Source organism: Polyodon spathula, chromosome 30 (genome assembly GCF_017654505.1).
Source record: "Polyodon spathula isolate WHYD16114869_AA chromosome 30, ASM1765450v1, whole genome shotgun sequence".
Taxonomy (NCBI): domain Eukaryota; kingdom Metazoa; phylum Chordata; class Actinopteri; order Acipenseriformes; family Polyodontidae; genus Polyodon; species Polyodon spathula.
The window spans coordinates 1,470,456-1,488,940 of NC_054563.1; the positions used below are offsets into that span (position 1 = coordinate 1,470,456).

Sequence of the window (18,485 nt, forward strand, 5' to 3'; positions counted from 1 at the left end):
CCTATACTAGGTACAGGTCTTAATAAAGTAGGCAGTGTATCCCCTTATAAAAGTTTACCATATAAAAGCACAGCAAAGTCTAATAAAGCACCGTGAAAATAACCGTGAAATTAAGCATTGGTAAGCACTGTAAAGACCAGCAAGGTATGATAAAGCATATTCATAAACAATGCAAACTGTGGTAAATGCACAGTATAACCATGGGAAAACTGCATCAATACTGTGCAAAAATGTCGTGGTAAACTTTTCTAAGGGATCGTACTGTGCAGGACATTGATATCTAATTACAGTACATTAGCAATATAATCCCCTACAGAAGCATTTAGTCCTAGTTGAATCAACAACAAAGTGCAGGTGATGTACGTTTGGGGGCCTTCTGAAATGTCTTTTTTTTTAATCTATATTAACATTAATAAACGGGAGACATTCACATATTTTTGTTTAACAAATAATCAAAATATTTATTCAGTTAAAAAAAAAAAAACAGAAACAAACAAAAAAATGATAAGAATAAAAAAATAAAAATAATATTTAGGAGACGTAATTTTGAATCCAAGCTGCAAACTTGGACACCCTTGTGTACACACCAGGGAGGTTAGGTCTGCCACAGCCCACTCCCCAGCTAACGATCCCAGTTAGAAACCACCTCCCACCTCTCTTCTCCTGGCATGACAGGGGCCCCCCCGAGTCCCCCTGTGGAGCAAACAACACAGGTTAACCCCCTGAACTTTGAACACATCCGAACACAAGCTGTATTTATGTAATTTGATACTTTCTGCATCAGTATGCTACCATACGAAGTTTTCAATCTTCTAAAAGTGTAAAATGACAGGCATATTTACAACACCCTGCGTCCTATTTTGAGAACAGTCAAGTGAAATTTCACGCTGGCTATGAAGCTCAACACATATAAAATGGAGCTTTATCATCAGTGTGGGGAGGAAAACACCAAGAAATAGATCATTTTTGGGTTTCAGTTTCTTATTTTATTTTGAATCGTTAGAAAAGCATCTGAAGGGCTGTATTTTCAGAATTAACAGTTACATTTAGATGTAACCTTTGTGGTTAACAAAATGATACTAAGCTATCATAACAACATAGTTAAAAAGAAATTTAAAATAACAAGGTAGATGCCAAAAAATGACAAAGTTGTCTGTCCTCAAATGAGGACAATGGCACTGAACATGATACAGCAACAGGGAGCTTAGGGGGCAATAGTGGGTTACAGGCACTAGTAAGGCTGATGTGGTAAAGGCATGCCCATGTGGTGTGCAGGGGAGTCATGCAGTCACGCTATTGTATGTTTGTCTTGTCCGGTGATGCAAAGTTGCCGGTCTTCACTGAGGATTCCATCGGTTTTTATTCAGATTCGTTTTTTAGCCTTTTAATTTATTATATTTCAATAATCCACTTTGAATATGAATGGCATTAAGAATATCCCCTAACTAGGCGCAAATGAACTCACCCGGCAAGCATCTCTCTTCCCAGACATCACTCCGGCACATACCATACGAGGAGAGAGGGGGCCGTATCTGTTCTGACACAGTCTCTGGTCTATAATTTCAACTTCCGCTTCCTGGAGGACTGTGGGGTAGTCTTTATCTATTGAAAACCAACAAAAATGACATAGTACAGCAGACACCAAGCTGAGATTTATATTTGTGGACCTCGTCTTGCCGATGAAAATGGTTTAATGAATAGTTATTTTAACAGTTTAGAGTTAACTGTTTCTGGATTTGAATACATAACTTTGAGAATCAAGCCCATTGTGACTTCCTCTGAGAACACCAAGGAAGCTCCCGATCGGCCCTCTTCTGTTCTGTAAAAGCAATCCTTCGTGACAGTGCTGTATGTAAGTAAAGGCCCCTTTGCTGTATCCCCCGGTTCATCTGTTTGCTCACCTCCCTCGGTCGTGCTTCCCCAACCTGTGACCCAGCACTTGTGCCCGGTGTGCAGTGGCTGTGCCAGGGCTGGGATGCAGACTGGCTGGATGAGATGGCTCAAGGAGTCGGGCCAGGCTGTCTTCAGCTGCAGCAGAGCCACATCGTAGTCGAAATTCCGGGCGTTGTAGTACTCGTGGGATACAATCCTCCGGATCTGAGCAACAAACTTGGGACTTCCTTGAACGCGCATTCCCAGATGAGCAGTCCACGGGCGGGGGTCAGAAAACCTGCTCAAAGACATGTGAAGGAATCAGAGCCAAATACAAAAAACAGAACACAACTATGCACTTTGTGTACAAGTTGAGAAATGATTGCTACCCATGAAAAACTCTAAAGGACGGATCTATATTTTTTGTCTGAGCCAACATACATCAAACACTCTGTTACAATGGGAGCAACATAAAACTTTTAATACAAGTTCTCCCTTGTTATTTCACAATCCAATAGTTCACATATTTGCTTGATTTCCGTTAATGGTGTTGACTGGTAATTGTACAGGTAATACACCAATTTATATAATGTAGGCTACAAATATATATACTGTAAAGCAGGGATGTCCAAAGTTGTTCCTTCCACTCCCAGTCTTTGATCCAACCCTGCTCTAAATTGTTGAATTGAAGTCTTTAGCAATGCCGTGCTGTGGTTGAGTTTGGGGAGCTCTCCAGCCTTACCTGTCGCTGCTGAAGCAGTGTGCTGCTGATATGAGCCACTCCTTGGCTATGACCGAAGCGCCACAGTAAAGGGTTCCAGCAAAGTGCAGGCCGACCTGCCAGGGCCACGCCCCCTCATCTGCATTGGTGCCGCCCACAACGCGGCTCTGAGCCTGGGGTTTAGTGCCACAGCCTGGAGCGGCAAGGCAAGACTCAGAGTGAAATCCACACCACTCAGAGCTTCCAATACACGACAGTGCTCTTATAAAATGAATTCACAATGCCTTCGATCAGGAACGCTGGCACAGTCGAATCTTTTTAAAGTCAAATTTTAAAAGCAAATCTGTTTGCGTCGGCTTATTCTTGAGCTGGATTGATTGGTCAATGGCGTTTCTGTTTTTAATTTCATATTTTTATTGTAAAGCCCCCTAGGAGGCACGGCATGAAGAGCACTATATAAAAGCAAACTGCATCATATTGTATCTTATTAAATGCTTTCAATTCAACAGTGAAAGATAAGGCTGAGATGATAATGGCAGTACAAGTGGTTATAGTATTACCTTATGGTTGAATCATCTCATTGCACAGAGGAAATTAAACATCTGCAGACCAACATACGGGAGAGGGCTATGCTATAGTGTTGTACCTATCAGATGTGGTTCATAGATAAGCCAAATGAAAAGTTCAGAGGACCAGCAGACAAGGTCCTTAAGTTAATTAAGGTAAATGCAATGGATTGTAAAGCTACTGGAAACAGATCATTTACATCGTAGTTTTGACAGTTCCTGTAAATTTTACTCACAGCTTCAGCCTGAGAACAGATGAGCTCACTCAAGCATTGAAGAGTATCACTGTTCTAATTCCTACATATTATAAAAGGTCAATTTCTGTCATTGAAAATAGGATCAAAGTCTGCTACAAAGAATTCTTTCTTTGTCATGAATGTCTGTAAAACAAAAACGATAAACTGTAAACGCTGAGAGCAATTTTAAACCAGTGAATACCGTGTGCAGTCTGCATAGTGCCGGCAGGGCCAAGCAATTCTGTTCAGAACAACAGCAAGTTATGAAGCCAGACTCAGCACAGAGTTCAGAGGATCAATTACCGGGAACTTACTCTCAGCCTTCAAAGGCTGTTTTCAAGCTAATTAATTGGGTGTTGCTTTAACATAAGTGGTTGAATCGATGAAATAAAACTAACATGAACCAGTGTGGGATATAGAGTAGCATGAATTGAATTGTATTTTACCAAAGCCAATAGGAAATCTCCTTTAACTTTTGATAGATAATGCAATGTCTATTTTTATTTATTGGTTATTTTACTTATTACTATTATTTTTAATGAGCATACAGTTTCCTGGACTACCCCTGCTGGAGTTGGGAGCGGGGCATGTGTTGCCTGTTTTACCCCTGCTTGCTTACTAAGTATCCCTGAATTACACTGAATACACAATTGATGCAGCTTGTGTTTCTTAAAGAATATCAGCAATGCTCCAGTAAATAAAATGCTAAATAAAGCCCTGAGAAACGACAGCACACAGAAACTCACCACAACTGCTCTCGTCACTCCTGTCCACGCAATCAGGCACCCCGTCACACTTTGCGTCTCGTTTTCTGATGCACACGTCATTTCTGCATTTGTACGTTATATTTGTGCATGGAACTGCTGCAGATGTAAAGCAAGCTGCATTAGTCTTCCTATTTGCTGGTCTAGCACTAGTATCCATGGGAATGCAGAGTGTTAATCCAATGGTTTGTGCCCCCCCCCCACCACAAATAGGACATCATCAGGTTGAACAGACCATTGTGATGCTGCACTTTGAAAAGTGAAATAGGTTTGATTTGTAACATGTGCTCAAACACCTGAATGTTGAAGGGAGGTTAGCTGTACTGATTCAGTTGACTGTCGTTGTTTAATAATGCACAGGGTCTCATCACTAAAGAGTGTGTTTTATAAAAGCAGGTGACACAAACCCTGTGTGCAGTTGCTTTCGTCACTGCCGTTGTCACAGTCTGGGACTCCGTTGCAAGCGTAGTAGGGATGCTGCTGGGAACTGGCGTTACACACTTTAGAAGGGATTGCTGAAACAAACACCAATGACAAGTGTAAAACCAGCCGATCATTTACATTGTCCTGACTATACCAGCGTGCAACTGCTTCTGAAAAGACTCCTCAGTGCACACTGTGGGGAAGCATATTAGTGTTGCACAGGTGTAAATGGGCATAGCAAAATTAGCCAAAATGAAAGGCACAGTATCGTGGAAAATGTCTTGCAAAGATTAAGAAAGAAAGCAAGCAAGAAAGAAAGAAAGAAAGAAAGAAAGAAAGAAAGAATTATGGTAGCGTTGTTTTTAGACAGGCCTTTTTGGACCCGGATCACACTTCTTTATATTCCACAGTGTTAGTTCTATACTATGTTCTATTATTTAGGAATGATTATTAGATTTCTTTATCATATACATACAGCAAAACAGCTCATCACTTTCATCAAAGCAGTCATCCAGTCCATCACAGTGTTGAGATTCTCTGATGCATAATCCCGTGGTGCATGAGAAGTGTTCATCAGGACAAGCTGGGGGAATAAAAGGAATAGGAACATATCTACTCAACAGTGCTCAAAACTCCCTCCACTGGCCACATTCCTACATTACTCCCATCTGGTTAATTATGGTGTGAGATAAACGCCTCACGGCAATTATAACAATATAATATATATATATATATATATATATATATATATATATATATATATATATATATATATATATATATATATATATAGATATATATAGACACACACACACACAGAGTAGTATGGAAATGTATCAGAACACCTCAAGATTTCTCATTTAGATCCTTTATATACCTACCTGCATGAAAACCTCTGGGGTTAAGAATTTACATTTTCAGTCAGTAATCAGTGATAAGGAAATTACAGGCGTGAAAATGTTAGACCGCTTTGTGCTTTAATTAGGCATCTTAAACAACTTCTAAAAAGTCTCATGCATGTTACCATCTGTGGCCATGTGTTCCTTTTCTCTTAATATTTGAAATGAATTGCATGTGTGGCCTATTAAAGTCAATTAAATTGGACTATCATTAATTTGCCTATTTTGATTTTCCCCGATCTTCAGTGACAGTGGTTTGATTTGATATGCACAAAGAATCAAACCCACAGAAGCACTGGAGTGCTGTATATCCTCCCCAGTGTGTCTGCAGTGGACAGTTTGTTGTGAATGCAGACATGCTCACGTTGGCTGATGTTGTAGCTGCCATATTCAGCTACCAGCGGGGGATCGGACAGTTTTGAACTGCACTGGAACTCGATCTCCACCTTTGGACTGTCCACGTGAAACACTGTTTGGTGGTCTATGTAGCTTCCACAATACCTACAAATAAAGAAGGAAATCAAAGAGCAGTAATCCGATAAACTAGCGTGTCTATTACCAAGCATCAAAAACCAGCAGGATTACATCTTCAAAGCCCCAAATCACCCTCATCCTGTCATCAAATGCATGAAGAGACGCTGTCAGAGGGCCCCTGTAGTTCTACAGGATCAGTATGAGGGATGACAGAAATGACTTGGCGCTCCCTTGCGCAGTGACGGTCAGTTTGTCAGGTGCTGCTGTACGACGTTTCTGAAAGAACACTGTGCCAGCACAGGAAGCCTGTCCCTTTTTCTTTACAATAAAGAAATGATCCATTAGTAGATAGTGGATGTAATAAGTTCATATCTTCTTTGCATTTGAATGCCCCACTGTGGTGGAATGTCATTGCATGGTGAAATGAAACGCATGTGTCTCCTAGCCGGCCAGCCAGCCTACCTCTTCCTATCTTTTCTCGACTCCAGACCCTTTCTTTTTTGCACTCATCATACATTCCTCTTGCTGGCAAAACAGCTCTTATCAATCAATCAATCAATCAATAAATCAATCTTTATTTTATATAGCGCCTTTCATAGTGGACCACCATCACAAAGCGCTTTACAAGATTGAGTAACAAGAAAATCCATAATACTTTAAATACAGTGGAAAGTGCATAATACATGATAGTAGCATAATACATGAAATAATAGCAGCAACACAGCAGCTAATAGCAGATATCAGGCTTAAAGAGCATGCAAAGCAAGAGAGAACAGGTTGGTCTTGAGATCTGATTTGAAGCGAGCGACGGTGGGAGCATCACGCATCAAAGCTGGGAGGGAGTTCCAAAGAGTCGGAGCCATGAAGCTAAAAAAAGTAGCTTTAAAAAAGCTTTTAAAAAAAAGCTACTTCTTCGAACAGCCTGCAGACTTCCTGGCAGTTTGGCACCAGCTGTTGTAACCCTCTGCCTGGACTGTGTCACATTTTTTGCATTTATCTGCTTATCAAACTGCTCAGGTCATTCTGATTTAAATATCCAGAAACAGGCCCCAGGTATTTGAAAAATGCAGTTCAGAAAATTCACAATCCAGAAAAGCCATGCATTGAGATTGTAATAAACAGGGTGCTTCCCAGTGATTCCTTCTCTTGCACAGGAACAGCAGAGGAACTACGTGGAAATGCACAGCATCTTGTTATCTGTAGTATTTACATGGTGCTTCAACATGAGGTGTAGTTGTTGTGTTGTTTTTTTATTTGATATGTTGCTTGGTCTGTGCATTATCTTTAACTCAATGTAAAGGCAAGCTTGTACAAAGCTACTGATAAGAACTAATTTCTTATTTGGGATTGAAATATGGAGGTTGTCAGGGTCTTGTCATCTTCTGTAGCAGTTTTTCTTATTAGCAGGGTGAGTGTGTCAAATGCATGGACTAGGAGTCTGTTTAGAACATTAGAAGTGACCAAGAGGGGGAGAGGGTATCGTACCAAGCTGTACTGGAGAAGAGATAAAAGAAAGATTTGCTGAAGAATGATGTCACCACAGGTTAGGTATAAAGAGGCTTGTTTAGAGCAGAGAAGAGAAGACTGTCACACTCTCTCTCTGAGACTGGTAACTATGTGATTAATACCTTTCTCGTATTGCATGCTACTATCGAAGTTTAATAAACCATTACTATTAAACTGACTAATAGTTGCATTGAGTGAATCACTGGGTTAATCCACTAGATAAGACTCCCAGCAGTGAAGCAGTTAATGGTATTAACATGTAATTACACAATCTCGCTGCAGTTACTGCAGTGTGTAAGTGTATTTACATTGTTATAAATACCTGTAATCTGAAGAGCTACCAAACATACTTATACTGCTCTCGAACATTTTACTCACAGCTGCTCATTGATTTTCCACCACCCATGGTCACATCCTTTCAGCCCTTTCTCCTTGACCACGTAGTTTGAGAATTTCAACGCTATGCCAAGCGTCTTCACTGGAGTCTAATGCAAGAGAAGAAGAACAGCTCATACAGAGCATTGTATAGGGTGCTGTACGATACAAGCTGTCACGCACGCCACACAACAGGTCACAGCAGCTACCCACAGGTTAGTGACAATCAGGTGGTATCTTACACTGCACCCTGCGCTGTATTTATATAGTTAAATAAGAATAACGAAACAGTACTGTTTAGGAAACGGAAAGCCTGCATGTTTAGCCTTACCTGAAACACCCAGGTACAGCTGCATTTGGGAGGGTAGAAGCTGGGGTAGTATGGGCTTGTTATACGTCCTTCATAGCTATTCACAGAGCGGGTTTCTAGAGTGTTACCGCATCCTGGGAAACAACAAGGAAAGAATGCTGGACACACTGAGGAATTTTAAGGATCACAACTCGCACTTTACTGCCACCTTGTGGACTACTGCGGGTCTGCAAGTACAAGCTGTTTTCTTTACATGCATAAAAATCAGCGTTGTGATCAGTAACCAAATTCCAAGTGGAACATCCAACAGGTAATAATTGAGAATAATCAATGCATTGAGAATTATTCAAAAGCAACAAGCCTTCAAACAGAACTGAAAACATGCATGTGCATATTACTATGCATAATAATGTAACACATGCATTCAGGAGACTGTTCATTCTATTCTTAAAAAGCAAATGACATCTGATTTTTTATCCTCATCTGAATGTTGCTATTAAACAATATATTACTTCAGGAATCAATCTGTAAAGCCACGAGTTCCTCTGGCATTGTCTCTAAATAACATTGTTAAAAACAGCCCTGGTTGCTACAGCTATTCACTGTAATTGCATTTACTTGATGCAATCGTTTTTCATTTTTAAGCAAGAAAAATAAAAGTTAATGCCACTCACTTTCTTGTGCAATCGCTTCAAAATAACCATGAAAGCCTTTCTGCCCTGGGCCTGACTTAAACGACAGGAACATCATGTTCCCGGTGGACACAAAGGAGACTGTGGAAGAATTAAAGGGGCCACAGATCCTGAAACGGCACAGAATGGTAACCTGAACAGCTGCTTCTAAATACCCTTATTAAAGTCCCCCTATAGTAAAAGCACGCAAAGTGTAATAAAGCATAGTGAAAGCAATGTTAAACATAGGTGAGTCCTGTAAAGCCCAAAATTATAGTGCAAAAAAACCATGGTAAACTTTGACAGGGTAAACCCACAGTGACACTCAAAGAGCAAGGCAACTCTCTGATGTATGCGTGCTTCTGAATTTCCAGGATCACAGAGACTCTAGCAGCTACATCATGAGTTTCTTTCACAACTGTACATGCAACACTACTGTCCATAGCCAATGGGATTATACTACAGGGAAGCCTGGTGGAATTATTTCAGTGCTGTGTTACATATTCACAGACAATAATAACAAAATCGGTCATGGGAGTCAATCGCATGCTTATATAACATGTAATCACATACTTATACAAAATCTTGCTTCTGATTGGCATCAGGGAGTCATAGAAGGTGAGCGAGTCGGAGACGCAGTCGTTCTCCTCGATTTGCATGGAGACGATGGACAGGCGAACCAGGTGACCCAGCAAGGCAGTGATCTTGAGATGGCAGTCGCCTCTCCCAGAGGGGCTGGAGACATTGAAAGGCAGCTTGAAGCCTGGGTGCTCCGCGTACAAGTCATTGAGACACTGAGACTCTGTAGGAACAGGGCAGTGTCAGTCTCATAACAAATCATGCAGACAAGACAAGGTTTCAGAACTGGTTAAGACTTAGCAGCCATTGCAGAAGAACATCACACTGGGTTTGAATGGTCCTTGCACACCTGGACTCAATTATAATGACAGGTCTTAAACCTGGCTGCCTTTCTCTCTGCACCTTCCCAAAAGAAATAGCTTTCAAAACTGAAAAAAGGTTTTGCTACAGGCAAATATCATGTAATTGATTTTGATGAGCTTCTATCTTTAATATAGCAATCGAGATTTAACACTGTAATAAATTCCACATAGTCAGCAGCTAAAGAACTGCAGCCACAGCACACATGTTGACCAAGGAGCAATGCAATAAAGCAACTGGCATAGCTGTATACAGGCCAGCCAGTCACTGGTCAGACCAGTCATATAATTTAGTAAAAGCAGCATGCACCGGTATACAGCACACACATCTGAAGGGCAATGCTACTGAGGTTAATGAACATGCTACCACAGATACTTGCACAGCTGTACTATGCACTAGCATTTTAGGGCCAATTTTAATTACAAACAGAGTGTAATTTGCATACCATGATTATACTTTAGGCTCGACGAGAATTACCTTTTTAGTTATCGATTATCGGCAAATAATAGTCATGATTATATCATATTAAATGCAATCGTCTCCCTATATATATATATATTGCTTCTGTCTGCTGTTCGCTTGAAATCTTTTTAGAATGCAGTTCCACCTCCCTATTGTACACAGTTCCCAGCCATGCCTGTATCAGGGCAGCATGCTTCACATTACCTGTGCCTATAGCAGAATAATCTGACCGCAAGGCAGCTGGAGTAAAGAAATAGAAGAAGTGCATTTAGCTAACATATAAACACGAATACATTCTGTCACACCAAACAATGGGTTAGTAATAATGTGATGTGTGCCTCTGTATGGAAAGCTTTGTATGTACAGTAGTGTGCACATGTATCAGAACACCTCATGATCTGTCATTTATATCCTTTATATACCAACCTGCATGGAAATCTCAGGGAATGAGAATTTTTAGGTCAGTAATCAGTGATATAGAAACAATAGGAACTTGTGTGAAAATGTTAGACCACCCTGTGCTTTAATTAGGCACCTTAAACAATTTCTAAAAAGTCTTATGCATTTTATCATTTGTGGCTATGTGTTCCTTTTCTCTAACTATTTTAAATTGTTTGCGGATGTGGTCTATTAAAGTCATCAATTAAATTCGACAATCACTAATTTGTTTATAATTTTCCTGGAGTTTCAGTTCCAGCAGCTTGATTTCATGTGCACAACAATCCCAAGCACAGCAGCAGTGGGGTGTTCTGGTAAATTTGCACACTGCTCTAGGCTCAGTTGATCTCTTTAAAAGGTGACTGCCATTAACGATGACTGAGTCCATGTCCACTGGCAGGTCAGAAAGGTAGCCCACAGAGCTGCGATTGACCAGACTTGTCTGGATCGAGTCCTTCAGGATGGCTCCCACACAGTCCTCACAGACAAACTGGCTCTTGCTTTTCGGAACAACAAAGACCATCCAGAAGTGAACAAGAAGACCTCCATCATTGTTACTGCTGCAGGGAAACACGTGAACAAATAATCAAGAGCCCTCTTCCATAGCAGTGTCACCCATTCCAGCTTTTCATACCAGCTTGATTAGCCAGAGTGTAACTAACAAGCTCAGGTGTGTCTCATTAAACTCAGAGTAAAACCAGGACTGGTGAAACCGCTACGCACTGGGGGGCTTATTTCCAGCCCTGAATTAAGCAATCTTTTTTTTTTTAAATACAAGTTATTATTATTTTGTTCTCAAATTGAGGAATCAATTTGTATATGTATATAAAGTGGCTTTGTGTTCCCTCACATTAAGACTACAGGTTATCCTTGCTGTCTTTTTATACCCATTCAACTGGCCCAAGAGCCCTGCTGTATACTATTGACATTAAACTCAGCACCATACATGTGAGCCATGCTGTAGGTACTGCCCTGAAGAAACCCTAGCAGAAACAAGCATGGAAGTTCATAGATATCTACAGTACCTTAAATCTGAAATGACAGCTTGCCTGTACAGTCTGGACACCGCTGATGCTTTGTAAACGCTATTCACCTGTAAATACAACACAGTATTAAATTATATACACACATATATAGTCAAAGCAACCTTATAGCAGCAGCTCTCTGCTCTGTGGAATACTCTACTGTTCTCTAACAGCTGTAAAAAGAACGTCTTTCAACAGTCACACATTGTCATCCCTGAAAACTCAGGACAACAATAGAAAAAGATCCAAAATCATGTCAAATGAGAGTTTTCTCACCACGTGCTCAATGTTCTGTGCCATGGACAGGAATTCTCTGGAGTCCCTGTGCCGATACTCTGGGATAAACTCCACTTGGGCTAAACGGAACAGCCCAGCAAAATACACCAGGCTGCTGTTCTCAGGTTGCACTGCAACAGAAAGTGTCACGAGACGACAACATTAAGGACTGTTTAACCCCTTCTTTTATGAGGTCGTCCTGCATGAAAATGTTAAAGGAATGCATTATGAAACAATTTTATAAATACATGGAATAGAAATCTCTCCGGTTAAACAGCGATTTGAATAATGAGAATAAACATTCATTAAACTGGATTTAATTCATCAAAATAATTCCTTAAAACAAACAGTCCTGCACACTTTGTGAATGGAAGCCCACATTCTAGAGCCTTTGGGATGGGCCCTTGGCTGCACTGGAGTTAATGGTCAGGTAAAGCAAGCCTAGTGTGCTGTGTGTTGTATTGGAGTCTACTTACAGACGAAGTACCACAGCAGGGTCCACATGGTCACTACAAACACCACAATCAGCACAGTCACCAGGATCACCATGCTTCGGGATTTCCACACACTGGTTTGTTTCTTCCTGGCTTTTCTCTTCGATCTGGATTTCCTTTTGCCTTTTCTATGCTGCTTTCTTTTGGATAGCTTTGCATCAACGGTGGCCACTTCCACTGAAACATCAGATATCTGAAGAAAACAAAAACAAACTATTGTCTATTTGAGCAGGGCTTTATTAATCTAAAAGGAAAGGCAGGCAAGACAAATAGCTGAAATGATCACTGCTTTTAACATAACAAGATTTACCGGTATAGCTTCTGTAACATAAGCACTGTGTACAGCTAATGCGTTTAAAGTTTCCCTGCATTTTAATAATTGATGTGGTGTCATTCCATCCTGATGGTTAAGTGACCCCTCTATAATACAGAGTGAACGATATCATCTGATTCTCTGCGTCTCGCTGGGTATTCCAGGTATGCATGTCATTTATATCAATGATTATCACAGTGTATCCTGTCATATAGTCTGACTCAGTGGTCGAAATCCTGGCTACGCCACTGGTCTGAATATCCCTGTAAAACAAACCCAATAGTCTCTATTCATGTGAATTCTAAGAATAAAGCTATATTGCTCTTCTAGAACCCACTAGACATGGCTTAAAAAATATCTTTGCAGTTAATCTAGCACTCTTTTACAGAACGCTTTCTATGAGCCTCGCTGCTGGAGATTGCAAGCTGAGGATTCCCATTTCACAGAGTTTGAGTTTCAGTTTAACAAGCTCAGCACAGGCACTAAACCTGCTGCAGCTCTACAAGCATTAGCAGAGTGCCAATTATCATACAGGTCAGTAAAAATCAAGTAAAACGAGCTAACCTCCAGGACACCTGGAATAAATTAAGAACAGGTGCAAAAGTTCAAGGTAAAATCTCTCAAATCCAGCACTAGAATGTCTTTAGTATGGAACCTTGAAGCTGTCAAGGTTCCACCAGAAGAACATTACACACACGCTGAGAAGTAAGCACAAACACAATGAATGAATCCTAGCCCATCGCACGTCGGTATACTCCCATTACAAACCACAACAGTGTGGTGCTTCAAACAAACACAGGCGCACTTTGTGAAAAGGCAAAACAAAGGGTCTCTGTTATTCGGACGGGAAAATAATCAGCTTTGCAATTGCTGTAAACACTTTACTGCTACTTACACTTAAATTATCTTCCGTTTGGCCTGACGTGTCACTTCCATTCTCGGCCATCCTTGTGAAGGAACGTATAATTCTGCCGCGGTTTCAACAACGAGCCGCTGCAGACGTGCCGTTGTAAATGCGCAGTACCATTAACACAGTGTCCCGTCAACTCCACATAGCGTACCCGGAGGAACCCGAGCTGATAAGGGAGGGCTGCCAGTCCCGCTGCCCAGGAGTAGTGCTGGCGGTATCAGTTTCTGTGCGAAGGAACCACCGTGTGTAACTTCATCTGCATAGAAGTAGCCATCTACTGTGTGCCGTGTAGGTATGTATAATTAAACTGCACCGGTGAAAACTAGGGCTACAAGTGGCAGCTTTAGGACCGAGACATGCTTTGTAATCTGCGAACCAAGAATAGCACGAAATTGACACGAAATAAGGTGAAACGAGCTAAAATGACACCGTGTCTTGAATTGTCAATACTGGAGTTGCATGTAAACAATACTCAAGTAACAAGGACTTTACGCATCAAAGTATCTGGTCGAATTTTCTGTCACAGAGAATGGGGAGTGTGTGGAATGGGTCCACACTGTAGGACATCACACGTTCTGTCACATAGACTGGGGACCGTGTATGGTCATTTTGCAGTCCATATTTTTCACTGTAGGACAGGAGACACGTTCTGTCACAGAGAGTGGGGAGTGTGTGGAATGGGTCCATGCTGTAGGACATGACACGTTCTGTCACAGAGAGTGGGGAGTGTGTGGAATGGGTCCACACTGTAGGACAGGAGACACGTTCTGTCACAGAGAGTGGGGAGTGTGTGGAATGGGTCCACACTGTAGGACAGGAGACACGTTCTGTCACAGAGAGTGGGGAGTGTGTGGAATGGGTCCACACTGTAGGACAGGAGACACGTTCTGTCACAGAGAGTGGGGAGTGTGTGGAATGGGTCCACACTGTAGGACAGGAGACACTTTCTGTCACAGAGAGTGGGGAGTGTGTGGAATGGGTCCACACTGTAGGACAGGAGACACGTTCTGTCACAGAGAGTGGGGAGTGTGTGGAATGGGTCCACACTGTAGGACAGGAGACACGTTCTGTCACAGAGAGTGGGGAGTGTGTGGAATGGGTCCACACTGTAGGACAGGAGACACGTTCTGTCACTGGGGAGTGTGTGGAATGGGTCCACACTGTAGGACAGGAGACACGTTCTGTCACAGAGAGTGGGGAGTGTGTGGAATGGGTCCACACTGTAGGACAGGAGACACGTTCTGTCACAGAGAGTGGGGAGTGTGTGGAATGGGTCCACACTGTAGGACAGGAGACACTTTCTGTCACAGAGAGTGGGGAGTGTGTGGAATGGGTCCACACTGTAGGACAGGAGACACGTTCTGTCACAGAGAGTGGGGAGTGTGTGGAATGGGTCCACACTGTAGGACAGGAGACACGTTCTGTCACAGAGAGTGGGGAGTGTGTGGAATGGGTCCACACTGTAGGACAGGAGACACGTTCTGTCACAGAGAGTGGGGAGTGTGTGGAATGGGTCCACACTGTAGGACAGGAGACACGTTCTGTCACAGAGAGTGGGGAGTGTGTGGAATGGGTCCACACTGTAGGACAGGAGACACGTTCTGTCACAGAGAGTGGGGAGTGTGTGGAATGGGTCCACACTGTAGGACAGGAGACACGTTCTGTCACAGAGAGTGGGGAGTGTGTGGAATGGGTCCACACTGTAGGACAGGAGACACGTTCTGTCACAGAGAGTGGGGAGTGTGTGGAATGGGTCCACACTGTAGGACAGGAGACACGTTCTGTCACAGAGAGTGGGGAGTGTGTGGAATGGGTCCACACTGTAGGACAGGAGACACGTTCTGTCACAGAGAGTGGGGAGTGTGTGGAATGGGTCCACACTGTAGGACAGGAGACACTTTCTGTCACAGAGAGTGGGGAGTGTGTGGAATGGGTCCACACTGTAGGACAGGAGACACGTTCTGTCACAGAGAGTGGGGAGTGTGTGGAATGGGTCCACACTGTAGGACAGGAGACACGTTCTGTCACAGAGAGTGGGGAGTGTGTGGAATGGGTCCACACTGTAGGACAGGAGACACGTTCTGTCACAGAGAGTGGGGAGTGTGTGGAATGGGTTACAAGCTGTGCTATTGCTAATACACTTCTTAAGAAGTTTTGAGATTTTACATCTTAAAACTAACTAGCAACTGACTGCTCTGGGCCTTATATACTGAGCAGCCGACAATGTGAAATGTCACATGCTTCAGCTCTTTTGTATTAGTCCCTAATTATGCGTCCCTGCTTTATAGATAGATAGATAGATAGATAGATAGATAGATAGATAGATAGATAGATAGATAGATAGATAGATAGATTTAAATTTCTGATTCATAAGTTGAATTTATGAGTGCACCAGTGGAAGCAGAGCAATAAAGCAGAGAGTCAGTCTGCAGCTTCCTTATTAAATTGCGCCTGTTAAGATAAAAAGCAGAGAAAGGTCAGTTGTTAATAAGCCAGCCTGCCTGCTCCATTAACATAAAATACATTGAACTGAAATAGAGCAACACACAGAGAGCTCTTTAATAAGACCCCTTCTGACCTGACTTCATTTTCCTGCATGCAGCTCCCCTTTAATAGGGTGCAGTTTATGACTTGTATCTTATCATCGGTCCTGGGTAACAGCGTTCATTGCAACTATGATGTGTGTTACCTCACAAAGAGGAGTGGGGGAGGGGTTCATTTCTGCTGCATTTCTGGGGACAGTTTGATGGGCGCGAGCGTGATAGATGTGCGTGCTGATAACTGTTTATTCAAGCAGCCTTATCACATTGCTGGTTTTGTTTTTCACATCAATTGATCAGCCTTTTGAAATGTTACGGAACTCTTCAACCGTAACAGAACCATTACTGGGATGGAAACCGCCAGCTGTGTTCCGGAATGACCTTTTCATTCCACATTCTAGAACAGTCTTTCAGCTCCATTACATAATTGTCTTAAGGTTACACAATTACAAGCGTCTTGTTCTAGGGTCTGTTTGTTGATTGTGCTAAGCTGTTTTATTCACTGTTTGCATTGCTTACACACTGTGGAGAAATCATTCAGTGTGTAAAGGCCAAATTCAACATCTTCAGTTTTGGTCCAAACTATTAGAAATATTTTCTCATATTCTTTGGATATATTAGATTTAGTTTTAGACTAGTAAATCAGTGAAGTGCTTTGACTTTGTCCAAGAGCTTCATAAATGAGTGAGAAATATTGTAGCATCAGTGTACCAACAAAATACCTTTTCTAACTAGAGAAGACTTTCTAACTAGACTAGAAAACGAATGGAACATCAGACCAGTGCTAACGGAATATCATCCAGACTAATGGAACATCGGACCAGTGCTAACGGAATATCATCCAGACTAATGGAACATCGGACCAGTGCTAACGGAATATCATCCAGACTAATGGAACATGGGACCAGTGCTAACGGAATATCATCCAGACTAATGGAACATCGGACCAGTGCTAACGGAATATCATCCAGACTAATGGAACATCGGACCAGTGCTAACGGAATATCATCCAGACTAATGGAACATCGGACCAGTGCTAACGGAATATCATCCAGACTAAGGAATTTCAGACTAGTGATAATCAACAGTAATCCGTGCATTGAGAGCTCTTTATTATTCAAAAGAGAGAATCAAAAACAAAGGTGTGGACTCTTCAGCAAAGCCTTCAAACCCAACTGCAAACATGCATGTGCTGGTAATAGAATATATGGTGAGTCACAAGGATCTCGTTGCAGCTTTATCATGCATTACCGTTACAGCTTCTGCTACCACTGATCACAAGACAATACAGTTTCTATCGATTAAGAAGAATATCCAGTATTTACTGTATGGACTGCAAGCCTAGACTTGCATCAGAAGGTTATACTATGGAAGGATGTGGCAAATAACCCCATATTTTAGTGTAACATTGAACAGCCATGTGGGATGCATCCAGTAAGTGGTGTGCAAACTATTGATGTCCAAAGATCATCCAGACTAACTCATCATGGTGCTGATAACTTTGACAACAAATCCTGTTTAATAATTAATTCTCAGTTTTGCAGAGAGCAGCCCAGCAGTATTACAATGTTGAGAGTGGAATAACATTCAATGTGGGTCTAACTCATTTCTGATATATGATCATAATTCACAAATGAGAGAAGGCCGTTCAACCCATCTATGTGCGTCCGGTTCTGAGTAGCTCTGATCTCAAAAAGTTGTTTTCGTAGCTCATTCCTTTCAGCCATGCTGGGATTAGCCTGGTTGCTTTTCGCTGGACTCTCTCCAGGGCCACAATGTCCCTGTGCTGACCAGAAACACACACTGTACTCGGTAAGTGCGGTCTCACCAGTGCACTCTACAACCATGGTGTGGTTGCTGACAGTGATGAGTCTAGTGCAACAGCAGGGTCTATCCAGTTCTATACCCCACCCTGTTGATGCAAGGTTCAATAAGATGAATGCCTGTGTATGGGAATTCCTCCAGTCACACGCACTTGCTCAGTTTCAGTAAGTCCCACTATCACCAGGACGGCTTACAAACAATACGCTAGATATTAGAAGGAATCAAACAAAGCATTTATTTAACACTATATAACAGATAAGGACATTTGAACTACATAGAAGCGTACATACCTATATACACAAGGATAATAGTGCAGTTCGGTAAACAAAATAAATAGTCAAGATAAAACAACGCAAAATAAATAAAAATGACCAGAAGGAACACAATGGTGTGTCAGTGGTATGGCACATTCTGCACCATACAGTGACTGATCCTTATACACAGATC

General features: G+C 41.9%; 1 protein-coding gene across 1 annotated transcript; it reads right to left on the bottom strand.

Annotated features, from left to right (window-relative positions):
- Positions 1 to 531: 531 nt before the first annotated feature.
- On the bottom strand, positions 532 to 13,813 carry tmprss7 (transmembrane serine protease 7). The gene is made up of 18 exons (XM_041233148.1): positions 13,660 to 13,813; positions 12,434 to 12,644; positions 11,958 to 12,088; positions 11,682 to 11,749; positions 11,023 to 11,216; positions 10,423 to 10,458; positions 9,391 to 9,619; positions 8,821 to 8,948; positions 8,168 to 8,280; positions 7,840 to 7,946; positions 5,846 to 5,982; positions 5,058 to 5,165; positions 4,567 to 4,674; positions 4,142 to 4,258; positions 2,615 to 2,786; positions 1,902 to 2,170; positions 1,466 to 1,602; positions 532 to 693 (listed from the first exon to the last, which is right to left on the bottom strand). Exons 1-18 carry the CDS (start codon positions 13,708 to 13,710, stop codon positions 532 to 534), a joined length of 2,478 nt encoding a protein of 825 aa, XP_041089082.1. The 5' UTR covers positions 13,711 to 13,813.
- Between the last annotated feature and the right edge of the window lie 4,672 nt (positions 13,814 to 18,485).